The following is a 14,249-nucleotide window of genomic DNA, read 5'->3' as shown; positions in this document are numbered from 1 at the left end:
AGCGGGTCCAGGTGAGAGGAGGCTGATGTCCAATGAAAGTGACCGGGCTCCAAACACAGATGACAAGCCTTTGGAGAGGATTTCTGTGTGTATTTCTTCCGGCTCCAGCCCTCCAGACAGACTAGCGCTACTTTCTTGGCCACTCTGGCCCAGACAGTTGGCGGCCGGCCCGCGTGCATTACGCCGGTACATCAAATAGCCTACAACCCTCACGGAGCGTCTGCAAATCAAAAATAATAACCTGACATCGCTTTGAATCGTATTGGATTTGTTGCAACAACAAAACAAAAAAAGGCGTCAAGAAGTGCCATTAGTTATTTCGAACAGGCAGACTGCAGATGTGAACCTGTTAACATGTAGATCCAGTGCGTAAAATGTTTCCTAACGTGTACTTTTTTTTTTCTCACGCAAATGCCCCCCAAAAAAAACTCTGTGAACTCGCAGTAGGCTACTGCTGAATACTGCTTCCCTGAGAGGATTCAAATGCTCACACGAATCTGCTCCGACAACTACCGGAAAGATATCGTCAACAAGACGGGGAGTGTTAACAGATAGTTACCATGCTCATCTTCATTGTCAGCTCCGGTCCAACTGTGCAGGGAGAGCTCAGGACAAAAGGCTTCTGCAGCTCTGAAGTTCCGCACACAACCCTCTGTTCCTCTCCTCTCTTCATCTCCTTTTGGGTTCTGCCATCCTCTACAACTGCAGTGAGAGTCTCCCCTTTCAAACCGTATCTCAGAACAGACACTGTCACACACACACACACACACACACACACACACACACAAAAAAAAGAGCTATTCTGCTTTTCAAAGTCTTGGATTTCCTCCAGCAGAAGGGTCTATTTTCAGCCTATCTGTCGTCTTTATAATCTAGACTTTGTGATCTTGGTGGTGGCTCAGAGTGGCTTAAAAAGTGAGCTGAGGTTGCAGAGGGTGTCCTGCCACCTCAGAGAGACCGTCACAGCACACTGCTTTTGAGAAAAGTGCATGAAAACAGCAGCAGCAGCAGTTGGCTTGGAGCTGCTCCTCCTCACTACATTGCAGAGACCGGGTATGTCCCAGTCCCGGACAGCTTCAAATTGGCAGATTTTTCAGGGTAGGGGGGGGGGGGGTGACGTCAGTGCAGATGTGCCTCTCTTCCATCAGCTGTGCGCATGTCTATCAGTGCTGCCCTGAAATAACACTAACTCACATTAAAAACCTCAGCTCTGTGAAGAATATACCCCTCATAAAGAAAGAGGAGGGGTTTAACATTCAGATTGTTCACTTGACTAAAAGCAGCAATACCACATTATAAGTTAGAGAACACATGTTGTATTTACTTAGGTACAATTACAGAAGTATTAGCAACAAAGTGGAAAAAGTAACTAAGTAGATTTACTCAAGGAGTGTATTTTTTTTATGAATTTCCATTGTCTGCTACTTTAGACTTCTACTTCCCTACATTTCAAAAGGGAAACATATTGTACTTTTTAACTCCACTACATTTACATTACAATTTTAAAGGTGCCGTAGGTAGGATTGCGAAGATCCAGGACGTAGCCAAAGAATGTGAACATCGACAACTTCTCAGTCCCTCCCCCCTTTCAGCGAAAGCCCAAAATGGTCTCCTAAGCCCCTCCCCCCACAAGGGAGAATGAATGTGTGTGCACGAGCAGTGATTGACACGCAGCTAGACGTCACAGGTAGCCCTGATTGGTGCATCTGAACAGGGAGCGGTGGATTTTTGCAAATCTCACTACAGGCTGTAGGTGGAGCCAGAGGAGCTGGATTTCTTTTTAAATGACCTGCTTCATGTAGTTCTACTGGAACATAGGGTCAGTTTCAGCAAATATGACAGAAAGTTAGTTTTAGAAGTCTTACCTGCTGCACCTTTAAATAAAAAACAAAAACATATGAGTTTAACACATTGCTTAAGATTAAACTAGTGGATCCCAACCTTTAGGACTAGCAGTGGTGGCGAAACTATTCAGATATTTTACTTTAGTAAAAGTACCAATACAACACTGTTAAAATATCCTTTTGACAAGTAAACGTAAAAGGTATACTTAAAACATTAAAAGTACTCAGAGCAGAATAATAGTAGGAACTGCGAGTGTTCTGCAATTACATAGTAGCCTTAAAGGGCTGATGCTGGTCAAGGTGGAGCTGATTTGAACTCCTCGATATACGGTTGGGTAGTTTAATCTATAACAATGAATCATATTCTAGAAGCTCCTCAAACGTAATTTGTTGTAACTATAATTAAATAAAAAAAGAATGTAGTGGAATAAAAAGTACAATATTTTCCTCTGATGTGTAGTTAAGTAGAAGTATAGAGTTGCATAAAATGAAAATACAAGTACCTCAAATTTACACTTGAATAAAATACTTGAATATATGTACTTACTTTACTTCTGGAGTAAAAGTAACTCCACCTGGAGCAGCTACAACAGTAAAATGCTGCTCGAACATCCATGCTTTGGTTTAACAATGTGTTAATGTCATATATAATAATATATCAAATGCCTTTTTACTCTTGATACATTAGGTACATTCTGCTTCTTTACTGTTAAGTAGGATTTTGAATGCAGGACATTTACTTGTACTGTAGTCTGGTAGTTTATACTTTGTCTCAACTAAAGGATCAGAGCACTTCTTCCATCAGTGAACAAAATATACTATAAGTATGAAAAGTAAAAGAAAAAACAATGCAGAATGGCTCCTGTCTGTGTTGCATAATTATGTTTGTGTAGGCGGTACTTTCATGTTGCAGTTGATGGAGAAAAACAGCTCATTTGAACTACTTTGGGTCGTTTATCTATAATAACGCTTCACATTTTGTAAACTCACAGGTTTTGTATGAAAATATCTTAATCTATAGCGGTCAATATTAATGTAGTGGAGGTAAAAAGCACCATATTTCCCTCTGAAATGTAGTCGAGTAGAAGTATAAAGTAGCATAAAATGGAAGTACCTCAAACTTATACAAGGGTGAATGTACTCTGCAGTGTAAATCCGCTTACTGCAGGTATCGTTCTGTACAGAAGATGGTGATATCATGCGGAATATGATCACCCAGCAACCGCAGATATCAACAAGGAATAATATCTGAAAAAATAGAACATAATCTGACATTTGTTTGGCACCAACTTTGACTTTAACTAATGAAAACTGCTGTCAGCTAAAGTCTTTAACCCTGTCGAATGCTGAAATAAATACATTACATATAGTCTTTTAGAATATGTTTATGTATTGCCAATAAGTATTCAGGTTTAAAAGTTTGATGGATTTTCTGTGTCTGGTGAAAGTGTTTCGAGGGTCTGCTCTGGAGTGCAGGCTAATGGCAGTCCCGTGTATTTTGGTGTAATTTAGCCCACATCTATCTTTAGTCTGTAGGAAATTGAAAATCATGCCTATTCCTTGAGTTTCAGTTACAGCTGCTCATTATGAAGGAGCCTGTATCATTACAGTCAGGTTGTCATTACATGCACGCCTATGCAGCCCGAGTAGGTGTCAGATCATTTGTGGGAAGCAGCGCCACTGTGTGCCTGAAAGGAGCATAGCAGGTAAGATCGAAACGTTTTTTTTTTTCATTTTACAAGGAAAACATGCTCATATAATCATCAAATCACACTGAACTTTTTGACATGTGTACTCAAAGGTGATTGCCGTTCAGACAAGGTGTGTCGGCCGTGTAACCCTGATGTTTATAACTTAAGAGATAATCAAAGCATGTGACCTACTACCTTTAGTTCAGTGGTGGAAGAAGTACTCGACTCCTTCGCTTAGGTTAAAGTAGCAACACCACTCTAGCCAAAGTATTCAAGTAAAAGTACCCATTCTGCAGAATTTTATTGTTTGTAGTTGGCCGAGGTAGAGCTGATTTTAGCTATTTTATATACAATGGGGTGGTTTAATTTAGTGTAAAACAAAGCATTATATCGTATATACTAGTCATCGGGAAAGTAACCAGTAACTACAGTTGTCAGATAACTGTAAAAAGTACAATATTTACCTGTGAAATGTAGAGGAGTAAAAGTAGAAAGTAGCATCATATTCGAATACTCAAGTACCTCAGAATTGTACTCAAGTACTTGAGCAAATGTACTTTCCACCACTGTCTTTGTTGGAATTAACTGAACTCACTTTAATTTTGCCAAAAGAATCCAAACTCTTTGAAAAGCGACTAGAGATCTCTGCGACACAGGCAACAAAATATTGCCAAAGGTGTATTCTTAATAACGTTTCATTCTCGAGCTCAGCATATTTCTCAAAAATGAATCTCTGGAAAAATAGCCAAACGATTAAAGGAATAAAACTCTTTTGAGGATCTAAATTTGTCAGTTGTTATGTTATTGTTGATCTGGCCGCTGCAAGCACAGTTGGGCAGTCCATAAACAATCAAATCCTTAGTGTTATTCATTCGATTATGAAGTTGATGCACAAATATTTCAAAAGACATTAATATAATTTCAGTTGTAATTGATATAAATATAATTGTACTTTCTTCAAAATTTCTAATTGAAATCATCCATTTGCACCTAAAATTATAAAAGAAAACGTGTGTGTGTGTGTGTTTCCTGATGAGTAGAGAGAAGAATGTAATGCAGTTGAGGTTTATCGCAGTACTGGGTGTAGTAGCAGGGTGTAGGTGTGTTTGATGACGTTGTCAGGAATATGTCAGTGTAATAAACCAAAGAGAAGGTCTGAAACCATATTAGTCACCTGCTTTGATCGGTTATATATAGACTCACGCTGCCACCGGTTTCAGTCTGTTGTCCAGGAGCCTCTCTGGTCAGTTTCACCGTCTTTCAACCATCTGGTAAGATTTACCTCCTAACGACTGCTTCACTGGGAAACATGCAAGATAACTTATGTCCGTATTGTTTGATGTTCAAAAGAGGTGTAATTTACAGTTGTCTTTGCTGGGGAAGATACAGAAGTAATGATCACAAACTATATAGGCCCTAGCTCTTTAGAGTTTAACCCTCGTGTGACTATGCCACTTTTTGTTTTTCTGGGTCAAAATTGGAAACTTTTTCTTTTTGGTCGTCTTTTTCGACACTTTTCCCGACATTTCTGTCACTTTTTACCATGTTTTTGACCCGAGGACAACAGGAAGGTTAAGAAAAGTGATGAGAAGATCAGTGACAAGCTCTTTTTTTGTTATCCAACAGAGTATTGATTTGATCATGGCTGTGACCAACCAACCAGGCAGCTACGCACCGTCGGACTTCCAGACAGGCCTGCTTGATTTCTGCGATGACAGTGGAACTTGTGAGTAGTACTCCCTCCTTTCTGGGAAATCTGATTAAAATATGCACACAGTTAAGACATGAAAGATGTACTGTATATGTTGGATTTTTCTCAATACAGGCTGCTATGGTCTGTTCTGCTACATGTGCCTCGGCTGGAGCATCGCCAGCGACATGAACGAGTGCTGCCTGTGTGGTCGGAGCATGTCGATCCGCAGCGTCTACAGGACCAAATACAACATCAGAGTAAGTTTAAGTGGATATAAAAAGCCGGCTGACTGTAGGACTCAATTTGGACAATGTAGGAAAACAGCAACTATATTGTCAGGTAAACACCGAGTATGATAGTCCTACCTTTAGTTGGTTAAAACACTTGTACGGGTAGCCTATGCTGCGGAACAAGAGGAGAGGTTTTAAATGATTGATCCCACGTCACATGCAGTAGTAGAAGTACTCAGATCCTTTAGCCAAGTAAACGGACTAATGTGACAATAGTAACACTTTACAATAAGTCAAAGTTGAGTATAAGTGCCAAAACATTTTACTTCCAAGTCATTTTGAGACACTTTCATTTCAATAGTTTGTAGAGGCCTGAAAAGGTACAGTAATATAGTATTAAAATATAGTAAAAGACAAATAAAAATGTCTAAAAAAATAAATAAATGTAGTTCTGTGTTTTTAGCCATGATAGACGAGGCTTCACAGAAAGGATGGATTTGAATGTAAGCATGTTTGCATGCTGATCATCATCATCATTTATCTTAAAGGTGCTCTAAGCGATGTCGAACGTTTTTTAGGCTACAGCATTTTTTGTCACATACAGCAAACATCTCACTATTCACGAGCTGCCTGTCCCCTGAACACACTGTAAAAAAAAAAATGCGGTGGGGGTTGGGGGGTTAGTGCGCGGCAGCACGGAAGGGAGGGAGAGAGGACGGGATGAGGAGGAGGGGCGAGCTAGCCTCGTTTTGTTTGAAAATACTTCGAACGTCAACAAGAAGTGCCGTCACCCAACATCGCTTAGAGCACCTTTAAAGCACCATTGTGTGAAAGTACTGCTCGGCTAACTTGCCAAGCTAGATTCTTCTCACGTCTCCTTTTGGGGGGGCCCCGACCCCCAGGTTGAGAACCACAGCTGTGATACTGTTAAATGTCAGAGACAGTGTGTGAAGCTCACATATTTACAGCCTTGTACAGACTTTCTGTTGCTCTCAAACAGATTCAACTTCCTCCTGGGAAAAAAAAAAAAAAGATTTACAATTCTCATGGTTAATCATCTTTTTACAAACTTGCATCTAAAACCCTAGGACAAAACCCGCCCCATCCAATAGAAACCTACTAATCTACTAATACTAATAATTGTGTTTTCAGGGATCACTGTGTAATGACTTTATGACGCACTGCTTTTGTCCATTGTGTGCCACCTGCCAACTGAAGAGAGATATTGACCGCAGGAAGGAGCAAGGCATTTTCTGAACAGGTAAGCGTCTTCTAACGGCTCCAAAACATGAAATGAAGTGGCATACAGCGTCATTTAATTTTAACGGTGTTGTAAATTGACTATCCTTTGGCTTTTCTTTTTTTTTTATCAGCTACAATCCTCTGAGAGAAATGACATTCATCTCTTCGAGTCATTAGTCCGCTTCCCGCAACACAACCTGGGAGTGGAAAACAGCGTCATGATTTATGGTTACGGTTATAAAAACATTTTTTTTAAAGGTTTTATCTGTGATGTCCTCTGCAGTTGACAGGATGTGGATTCCGTGTGTTAAAAGGTGTTCTTTAAATAAATAAATAAATTGAATTAGTCCCTAGTTTTTTTTCCTGCTTGGATATTTCACAACAGTCTGGTATTATCTATTGTGGGTTGAGGGTGTTAGTTTCCTGTTTTGAGCTGCAAAATCATCTTTTCATCAGCCAAAATTTGAATTTATTTGAATTGCAAAACTAAAGACCGTCAGCTGTATTTTGTTTAGAGTTATAAATAAGTTATCAAGTAGCACACCTGTGCTTTTCTAGTTACAAGTCTGAAGTAAGAATTATGGCATGGAGGCATACGCTACCAGGTATCAGGTAGTGGCTACACAAACAATACTTACAGCATGATAAAGTCATTGTTGGTTTTGGTGTCTTCAGGGAAGTTGTTAGTAAAGGTATAACACAACTCTAGCCCCATTATTTACAGCTGCGATATAGGATATTAAATGTGTATTGTAAAACAAAATTGTAAGTTTTGATTTAAGAACAATGTTTTGATGAAAGGGTGCATCTACTGTAGGGGAAAATAGGATTGAAATGTTTGGTGAGGAATTTCCCACACAATTAATAAGAGTCCAAAATGCACAATTATTTTCTCACAGGTCAACCAAACAAACATATGGTAGTTAAAAGAAGACCTCCCTTGTGGCCGGTTAGCTCAGTTGGTAGAGAGGGCGCACGTATGCTAGAGGATTATTCCTCGACATAAAAGGTCCAGGGTTCGAATCTGACCTGTGATGGTTTTCCTGCATGTCTTCCCCCTCTTTCTCCCCCCCTTCCATATGTCAGCTTTCCTCTCTATTAAAAGGCAGAAATGCCCCAGATTTAAAAGAAATAAAAAAGGACCTTGCTGAGAAAGCTCCTGGAAACTCAGAACGTGGATTTCATGACTTTCTCGTAAATGCTGATTTAAAATGTATAACATTCAAATTAATTACTTCTAAAGCACAAAACACTGAAATGACACGACCATGATGTTGAACAATTTCTCTCCGCTTTGAATTTAATTCTCGTTGCTGAAATTCCATGTGTGGACTGAGAAAGTTTTACATGACGCCATAAATCAACTTGACAGACATTGCTGTGTCATTATGTTTAGTTAAAAACAGAACGTGTTGGAGCACAAAATAAGCTTCAACAGACCAGTTGTTCCCCCGCATGTTTCACTTCTTTTTGACCCTATTACATGTCAACTATCTGAATTAAATTACATCTGAATTTTTAACATAACAAGTAAATAATATAAAGCCACACCTAAACGTTACATTGTAATCCCCCTGTGAATACATCTATGCCAGATACAGATCGGAAATATTGAGAAACATCAAACTTGTTTCAGTTGTGGGCAAAAAGTAATAAAACTCTGAAAATTCAAACGAGTGACGGTGATACCAGAGGCTTCTCCTTGGACGCTTCCATTACTGGGACTGAAGTGGTGACGTTTTTGAGCAGGGAGACATCACTTTAGGACAGGCTGAGGAGAGAACAGTTTAGGGGATTTCTTTTTCTGGAGGGGTGGGGCTGTTTACTGGGTCATCTGGGTTTCCATGGCCTGTGCAGCCCACTCTGGAGCAGCCGAACGGATCTTTTCTAGGAGGTTGTTGACTTGGAAACACAGAGACTGGATCTGTTTGTCCCAGGTAGGAAGGGCTTCACGGGCTGCCAGAGATAAAAAAAAGGGAAGAAAAAAAAAAAAAAGCCATCAAATACATTTGCTGTGCTGACTTGACATGTGACCAACAAATGTAGGCCTACTTGTTCAAACTCTATGTGTGACTTTTAATGCCCGGTCTATCACAGCTCTGCCCAGTTCCATAAGCGAGAAGTTGCTTTATGCCGTTTGTTGTCATTCCAGTATGAAGAGGCTGCCCCCTACTGGCCGCAGATGGTTGGTTAGTTAGTTTATCGATCCAAGTATCCCAATATAAAAAAGACAAATGATAGAACTTTACATGATCAAAAGGAAAAAATATTCTATGCACAATTCTGTCAATGCATAAATAAAAATGACCCAACAATGCGGCCATGTTTCTACATGTTCAGGCAAGTATGCATCATAACGACTAGACTGTCTTGTCTGTGCTTAGAAACAGTGAAGTAGGATTAGGGCTGCAACTGACGATTACTTTCATTGTTGATTAATCTGTCGATTATTGTTTCGATTCATCGATTAGCTCATTGGTCTATAAAATGTCAGAAAATGGTAAAAAAAAAAAAAAATGTGGATCAGTGTTTCCAAAAGCCCAAGACGACGTCCTCAAATGTCTTGTTTTCTCCACAACTCAAAGATATTCAGTTTACTGTCACAGAGGAGAGAAGAAACTAGAACAATATTCACATATCAATCGAACGAATCAGAGAATTTTTACTTTTTCTTTCATTCAAAAAAAAAAAAAAAGGACTCAAACTGATTAATCGAATATTAAAATAGTCTGCAATTGTGTGGCCGGGTTGGTTCAGTGGGTGGAGCAGGCGCACATATACAGAGAGGTTTATGCCTTGATGCAGAGGTCCAGGGTTCGACTCCGACCTGTGACGATTTCCTGCATGTCTTCCCCACTTTCTCACCTAGCTGTCCTACCCATTAAAGGCGGAAAAGTCCTAAAAATGTAAGAAGTCTGCAATTAATTTCATAGTTGACAACTAATCAATTAAGCAACGCAGCTCTAAGTAAGATCATTTGAGTTCAACTTGAGTTTAACTCAACACAACGTGTAATGAAAGGCAGAATAAATGTAAACGTAATTGTCGAATGATCTTCAATTTCCATTCTTTTTTTCTTTATACTGCAGATTAGGGCTGGGCAATATATCAATATTATACCGATATCGATATATGAGGCTGGTTTAATCTGTCACTTCCAGTACCAGGAGTGAGTTCCGGACACGATTCTTATGTCTAGTCAATGTAACACAACGGATCATAATGCATGTCAAGCTTATGTTTCACCCTTCAAAAGGAACAGAGCTCGTTTTGCCCCGTCTCTCTCATTAACAGGTCGTGTTGCGCGTGTTGGTCTTCTCTCCCAGCAAAGTTTTCACCTCTGTCATGCAGAGGGTTTCCAGAGATTTTGGAGACACTTCAAGCTTCCCATCCATACAAATGAGTGGAGGGGAAAGCAGCTAAATACTTTGTTTTATGTTGAATGCTGGCATTATTATTAGTCACTTAAATATTGTTATTATTACGTCTTTGCTTTCTCCTCAACATGTAGTTTCAATAAGGTCAAGGCACTTCCATCAAGTGAATACAACACCAAGATCAGAGCATCTATCACAATGCTGATCTCTGTCAGTGCCCACAAGTACCTTGAACTATGTTTTTACAGTCAGACAATGTGCCATAAATGCTACAGTAGTCTTTTCAATTACTTTTTGTTTCCAAAATGACAGTGTCAGCCATTAGCATTAAAACATCAAGCGTTTAAGAAAACCATCTTCTCCGCATTCTTGTTTAAGCATTTTGCAATTTCCCCATTTCCCATCATGGGCAATATTGTGTTTGCATTCGTGTTGTGTGGAAGTTCTATCTATCAAATGTGAAAACACGCTGGCTGTCAACTCACTCTCAAAGTGTACAATGCTGTCTATCTGGTCGATGAAGCCATTCATGCGTCCTTCAGTGATCATCTGGGAAGCGATTTTCTCCGCCTAAAAGACAAACAGAGGAGGCAAAACATCTCAACGTCAGATTACACAGCTACGCAAATATGTGAGGTAAAAAGAATATTTAATACAAGCAGAACATTTTTTTTAATTTATTATTCTAACAAATTTCCCCACAGAGCTTTGAGCCTTCTTTTTAAACAGTGGTTTTTGAAATGCATACATTCTCTAGAAATTTTGCGAGATTTGTGTACTAAGTAGTAAGTAAGTAAATATTTCATTATATATGTTTTTTGGTTTAAAATGTTATGCAGTGTGTCTGAATGCATCACAAACAAATACATAGATTATGATAATGTTCACGCAACTGAAACTAATTCCTCGAGCAAAAGCCAGATTGGGTACAGACTTCAATACAATTATTAAATATTAAACTGAGAAAATGTATATTAAATACATTTTCCATTTACACACAGTGAAGTTATTTTATAGAGATTGTTTGCAGAAAAGGCTGTAAACGAAAAACGCACAAAATGTGAATCAAAGTGATGTGTCACCTTTGCTGGGGGGATTTCCAACAGTGCTCCTAGTTCTTCAAAAGTGATGTTGTTGTAGAGTTTGCTAGCAGACAGGAGGTTGTGTTCAATCACAGCTCGGTCAAGGATGCTGGAACCTGCAAGAGAGAGAACACACAACTTACGTGACATTCCAGTTTATTATTTTTGGACGGATTTAAGTCACTAAAATACGTGCCTCAATACTTCATAACATACCACATCCTCAGCATTCAAGGTAGAGCTGGGCAATATATCGATATTATATCGATATCGTGATATGAGACTAGATATCGTCTTAGATTTTGGATATCGTAATATGTAATATAAGTGTTGTATTATCCTGGTTTTAAAGGCTGCATTACAGTAAATGTATGTAATGCTCTGAACTTACCAGACTGTTGTAGCTGTTCTATTATTTGCCTTTACCCACTTAGACATTATATCCACATTACTGATTATTATTTATCAGAAATCTCATTGTGTAAATATTTTGTGAAAGCACCAATAGTCAACACTACAACATCGTTGCGGTATCAATATCGAGGTATTTGGTCAAAAATATCGTGATATTTGATTTTCTCCATACCGCCCAGCCCTAATTCAAGGCATAAAACATGACACAGAAAATTAACTTCCAAAAGCGCAATCTGTGCACCATTACAGCTGCAATACAACCAGAAACATGGGCCTTCATTCACTGACAGCATGTGCCTCTAGAATAGCCTAAACAGCATAAAAAAGTGTGTAGTGAAGTACTGTAGTTTTTCTAGACATAACAGACTGCATGGCACGCATGGCTCATGCAGCCTACCGAGCAAATGTATCAGCTATCACCAGTTGAAGAAGAGATAGTATGAATAAGAACTTTTTGCCCCATTGCCTACGCAGCAACTTAGCAGCTCAGGCTGTGTAAAGCCAATTATCTCCACTCACCATCCGCTGTGGTGGCTTTCTGGTGAGGCATCAGCATGGCAGCGAACTCCTGCAGCTGGTTTCCTCTGATAATACGGTCCAGGTACATCTTCTCCAGAATACCATAGGCAGCCAGCTGCTGACAGCGCTCATCCTTAAAGAGAGTGGCCAACATACGGGAACGCTGTTGGCCTAAAAATAAGCAATATTTTTAGTATGAGACACAAAGTTTGTCAGTTAGATTGTCTTTGAAAATGTAAACCTAAGCACAAACGTCTTGGTGGTACCTGCAGAGGCCAGTATGGTGCAGTTTAGGGCATGTTTCAGTGCCTCCAGACGTTCAGTCTCATGGACAATTGACTTATAAGACAGCTCGTTGTATCTTTGTGCAGCTTCAATGAACTTCCTCCTGAAGTCGAGGACTCTGGCATAGCACACCTAAGGAGTGAAACGGCATGAAACACTGATCCAAGCAACTACAGACATTGTTTACTGCAAAGTCCCAATCATGTTTTATATAGGCACTCTGTCAATTGCAAAACTCAAGATGTACCTTATAGTGTATCTGCAGCTGTTCATTAGAGGACTCGTTCTGAAGCAATGACGCTCTGTTGATGTAGGCCTCTGCCTGCACTGGATCATCATCCTCTAAGTACAGACGGGCAATTTTCAGGTACGTATCCAACTTATAGTCAACATTGTATTGCCTAAGGGAGGAAATAAAAAGGCATTTAAAAGACCTTCAATGGAAATATCACAAACAGTAAAGGTCAGGAAATAAATCTGCTAGTAGCTCACTTACTTCTGTCCTGTTTCCAAGGGAATACCAACTAAAACCTGCGCAGCATTTCTCCAGTCTCCCTCCTTTTCATAAATGGTTGCTAAGTGCTGTCTGATTGAGGCGACCTGAGGACGAGTAAGAACATAGTTTACATGCTTGTAAATGAGAATACTGGTGTTTAACTGACTAAACGGTCAACAACAAACACCCAGTAGGGATATGAGGGAGTGCGAGGGCATTTACCTGTTCCTCAAAGGAGATGACCCTCGGCTGAATCTTTTCCAAGGTGAAGTGATACACTGCTTTAGCTGTGGCGTCAGGCAGGTTGGGCAGATGTGTGCAGAAATCCGTGAGCAGTTGTCTCGAGATGACAAGACTGACATTTTCATTAACCACTGTAAAAGAAAGATAGAAATGTTGAGGTAAGTTGTCCTGTTTACATCCAAATGTACTAAGCATGTAGAAAATACTGAGGAGCTAAAAGAATACAGGAACAGCATACTTGCTTCAACAAAGGCCTTCAAGGATTCCAGTTGGTCTGCATCTGTAAACTGAATGGCCTTCTCCAAAATTTGTCGATATCTAGAAAAGAATTTACAGGTTAGAAACTACATCGCTGTTTAAAATGGAGGTTGATGCAACGGAAATGTTATGTTTCAGTGCAATTGTGCGCTGCCTAGGTAGTAATTATTACAATTGCATGTCAATAAAGCTATGATGTGCCCAGCACTAGTTAACTGTGTAGCTAGTAAACAGTAGCTGGATGCTAATATGATAACGTACAATATAACGGTAACGTCCTTGTTAGACTCGCCGCTTTTGTGTCGCTTGAACGTGGTGTTACACTTTAAATGATAGTCTGTAAAATAAAGTGCTTTGACAGACAGTTACAAACAATTAGCGTTTACCAACTAGCTAGGTAAACGGTTGTATGGCTAATGTAGCTAGGTAGCTAACGTTAGCTTAGCTAGGTCTATCACAGCCAAGTCATTGCTAGCTAACAGTTACCGTGGCGCTTACTTTCTAAATTTGGAAAAGCATATGGCGTCAATTAGCGACTAATGTGGTTTTTTTTTATAATTAGCGATACATACTTGGCAGCCAGATCTTTATGAGATCCAGTTGAATTCATCAGCTGTGCAAGCTCCTGCCTCACGTCGGTCGCCATTGTAGCCTGTCGAAGGGTCAACAACTCCGGCTTCCTCTGCCAAGAGCGGAGCGAGCCTTCCGGTCTCCGGGTCCCGCAGAGCGCGGAGCTCGATCGGTCCTCCAGCCGACAGAGACGCACCGAAACGAAGCCAAGTAAAGTCCTGCATTCAAAACTTTACTTACCGTACATTTCCAAACGTTTTACTAGCATCAACATTTACTTGAAGTTCCAAAAGTAAAAGTACTCA

At 39.8% G+C, this 14,249-nt stretch overlaps 3 protein-coding genes across 3 annotated transcripts in view; 1 reads left to right on the top strand and 2 right to left on the bottom strand.

The window, feature by feature from the left end:
• Window positions 1–769, bottom strand: part of adamts6 (ADAM metallopeptidase with thrombospondin type 1 motif, 6) — a 67,344-nt gene extending 66,575 nt beyond the window's left edge. The window contains exon 1 of the mRNA XM_078272192.1: window positions 560–769. The gene's annotated coding sequence lies outside the window, so the exon portion shown is untranslated. The remainder of the gene's footprint in view (window positions 1–559) is intronic.
• A 3,850-nt stretch (window positions 770–4,619) lies between these two features.
• On the top strand, window positions 4,620–7,001 carry LOC144531321 (placenta-specific gene 8 protein-like). Its single transcript, XM_078271391.1, has 5 exons — window positions 4,620–4,806; window positions 5,162–5,261; window positions 5,361–5,485; window positions 6,611–6,719; window positions 6,832–7,001. The coding sequence occupies exons 1-4, from the start codon at window positions 4,645–4,647 to the stop codon at window positions 6,713–6,715; spliced, it is 492 nt and encodes a 163-aa protein (XP_078127517.1). The 5' UTR covers window positions 4,620–4,644; the 3' UTR covers window positions 6,716–6,719; window positions 6,832–7,001.
• A 968-nt stretch (window positions 7,002–7,969) lies between these two features.
• cops4 (COP9 constitutive photomorphogenic homolog subunit 4 (Arabidopsis)) lies at window positions 7,970–14,061 on the bottom strand. Its single transcript, XM_078271949.1, has 10 exons — window positions 13,947–14,061; window positions 13,355–13,434; window positions 13,096–13,247; window positions 12,874–12,977; window positions 12,625–12,778; window positions 12,359–12,509; window positions 12,093–12,263; window positions 11,160–11,275; window positions 10,563–10,647; window positions 7,970–8,656 (listed from the first exon to the last, which is right to left on the bottom strand). The coding sequence occupies exons 1-10, from the start codon at window positions 14,018–14,020 to the stop codon at window positions 8,523–8,525; spliced, it is 1,221 nt and encodes a 406-aa protein (XP_078128075.1). The 5' UTR covers window positions 14,021–14,061; the 3' UTR covers window positions 7,970–8,522.
• Between the last annotated feature and the right edge of the window lie 188 nt (window positions 14,062–14,249).

The sequence above is a fragment of the Sander vitreus genome, chromosome 16 (genome assembly GCF_031162955.1).
Source record: "Sander vitreus isolate 19-12246 chromosome 16, sanVit1, whole genome shotgun sequence".
In the NCBI taxonomy this organism is placed as follows: Eukaryota; Metazoa; Chordata; class Actinopteri; order Perciformes; family Percidae; genus Sander; species Sander vitreus.
The sequence above is the reverse complement of the archived record's forward strand: the minus strand, read 5'-3'. Positions and strand labels throughout refer to the sequence as shown.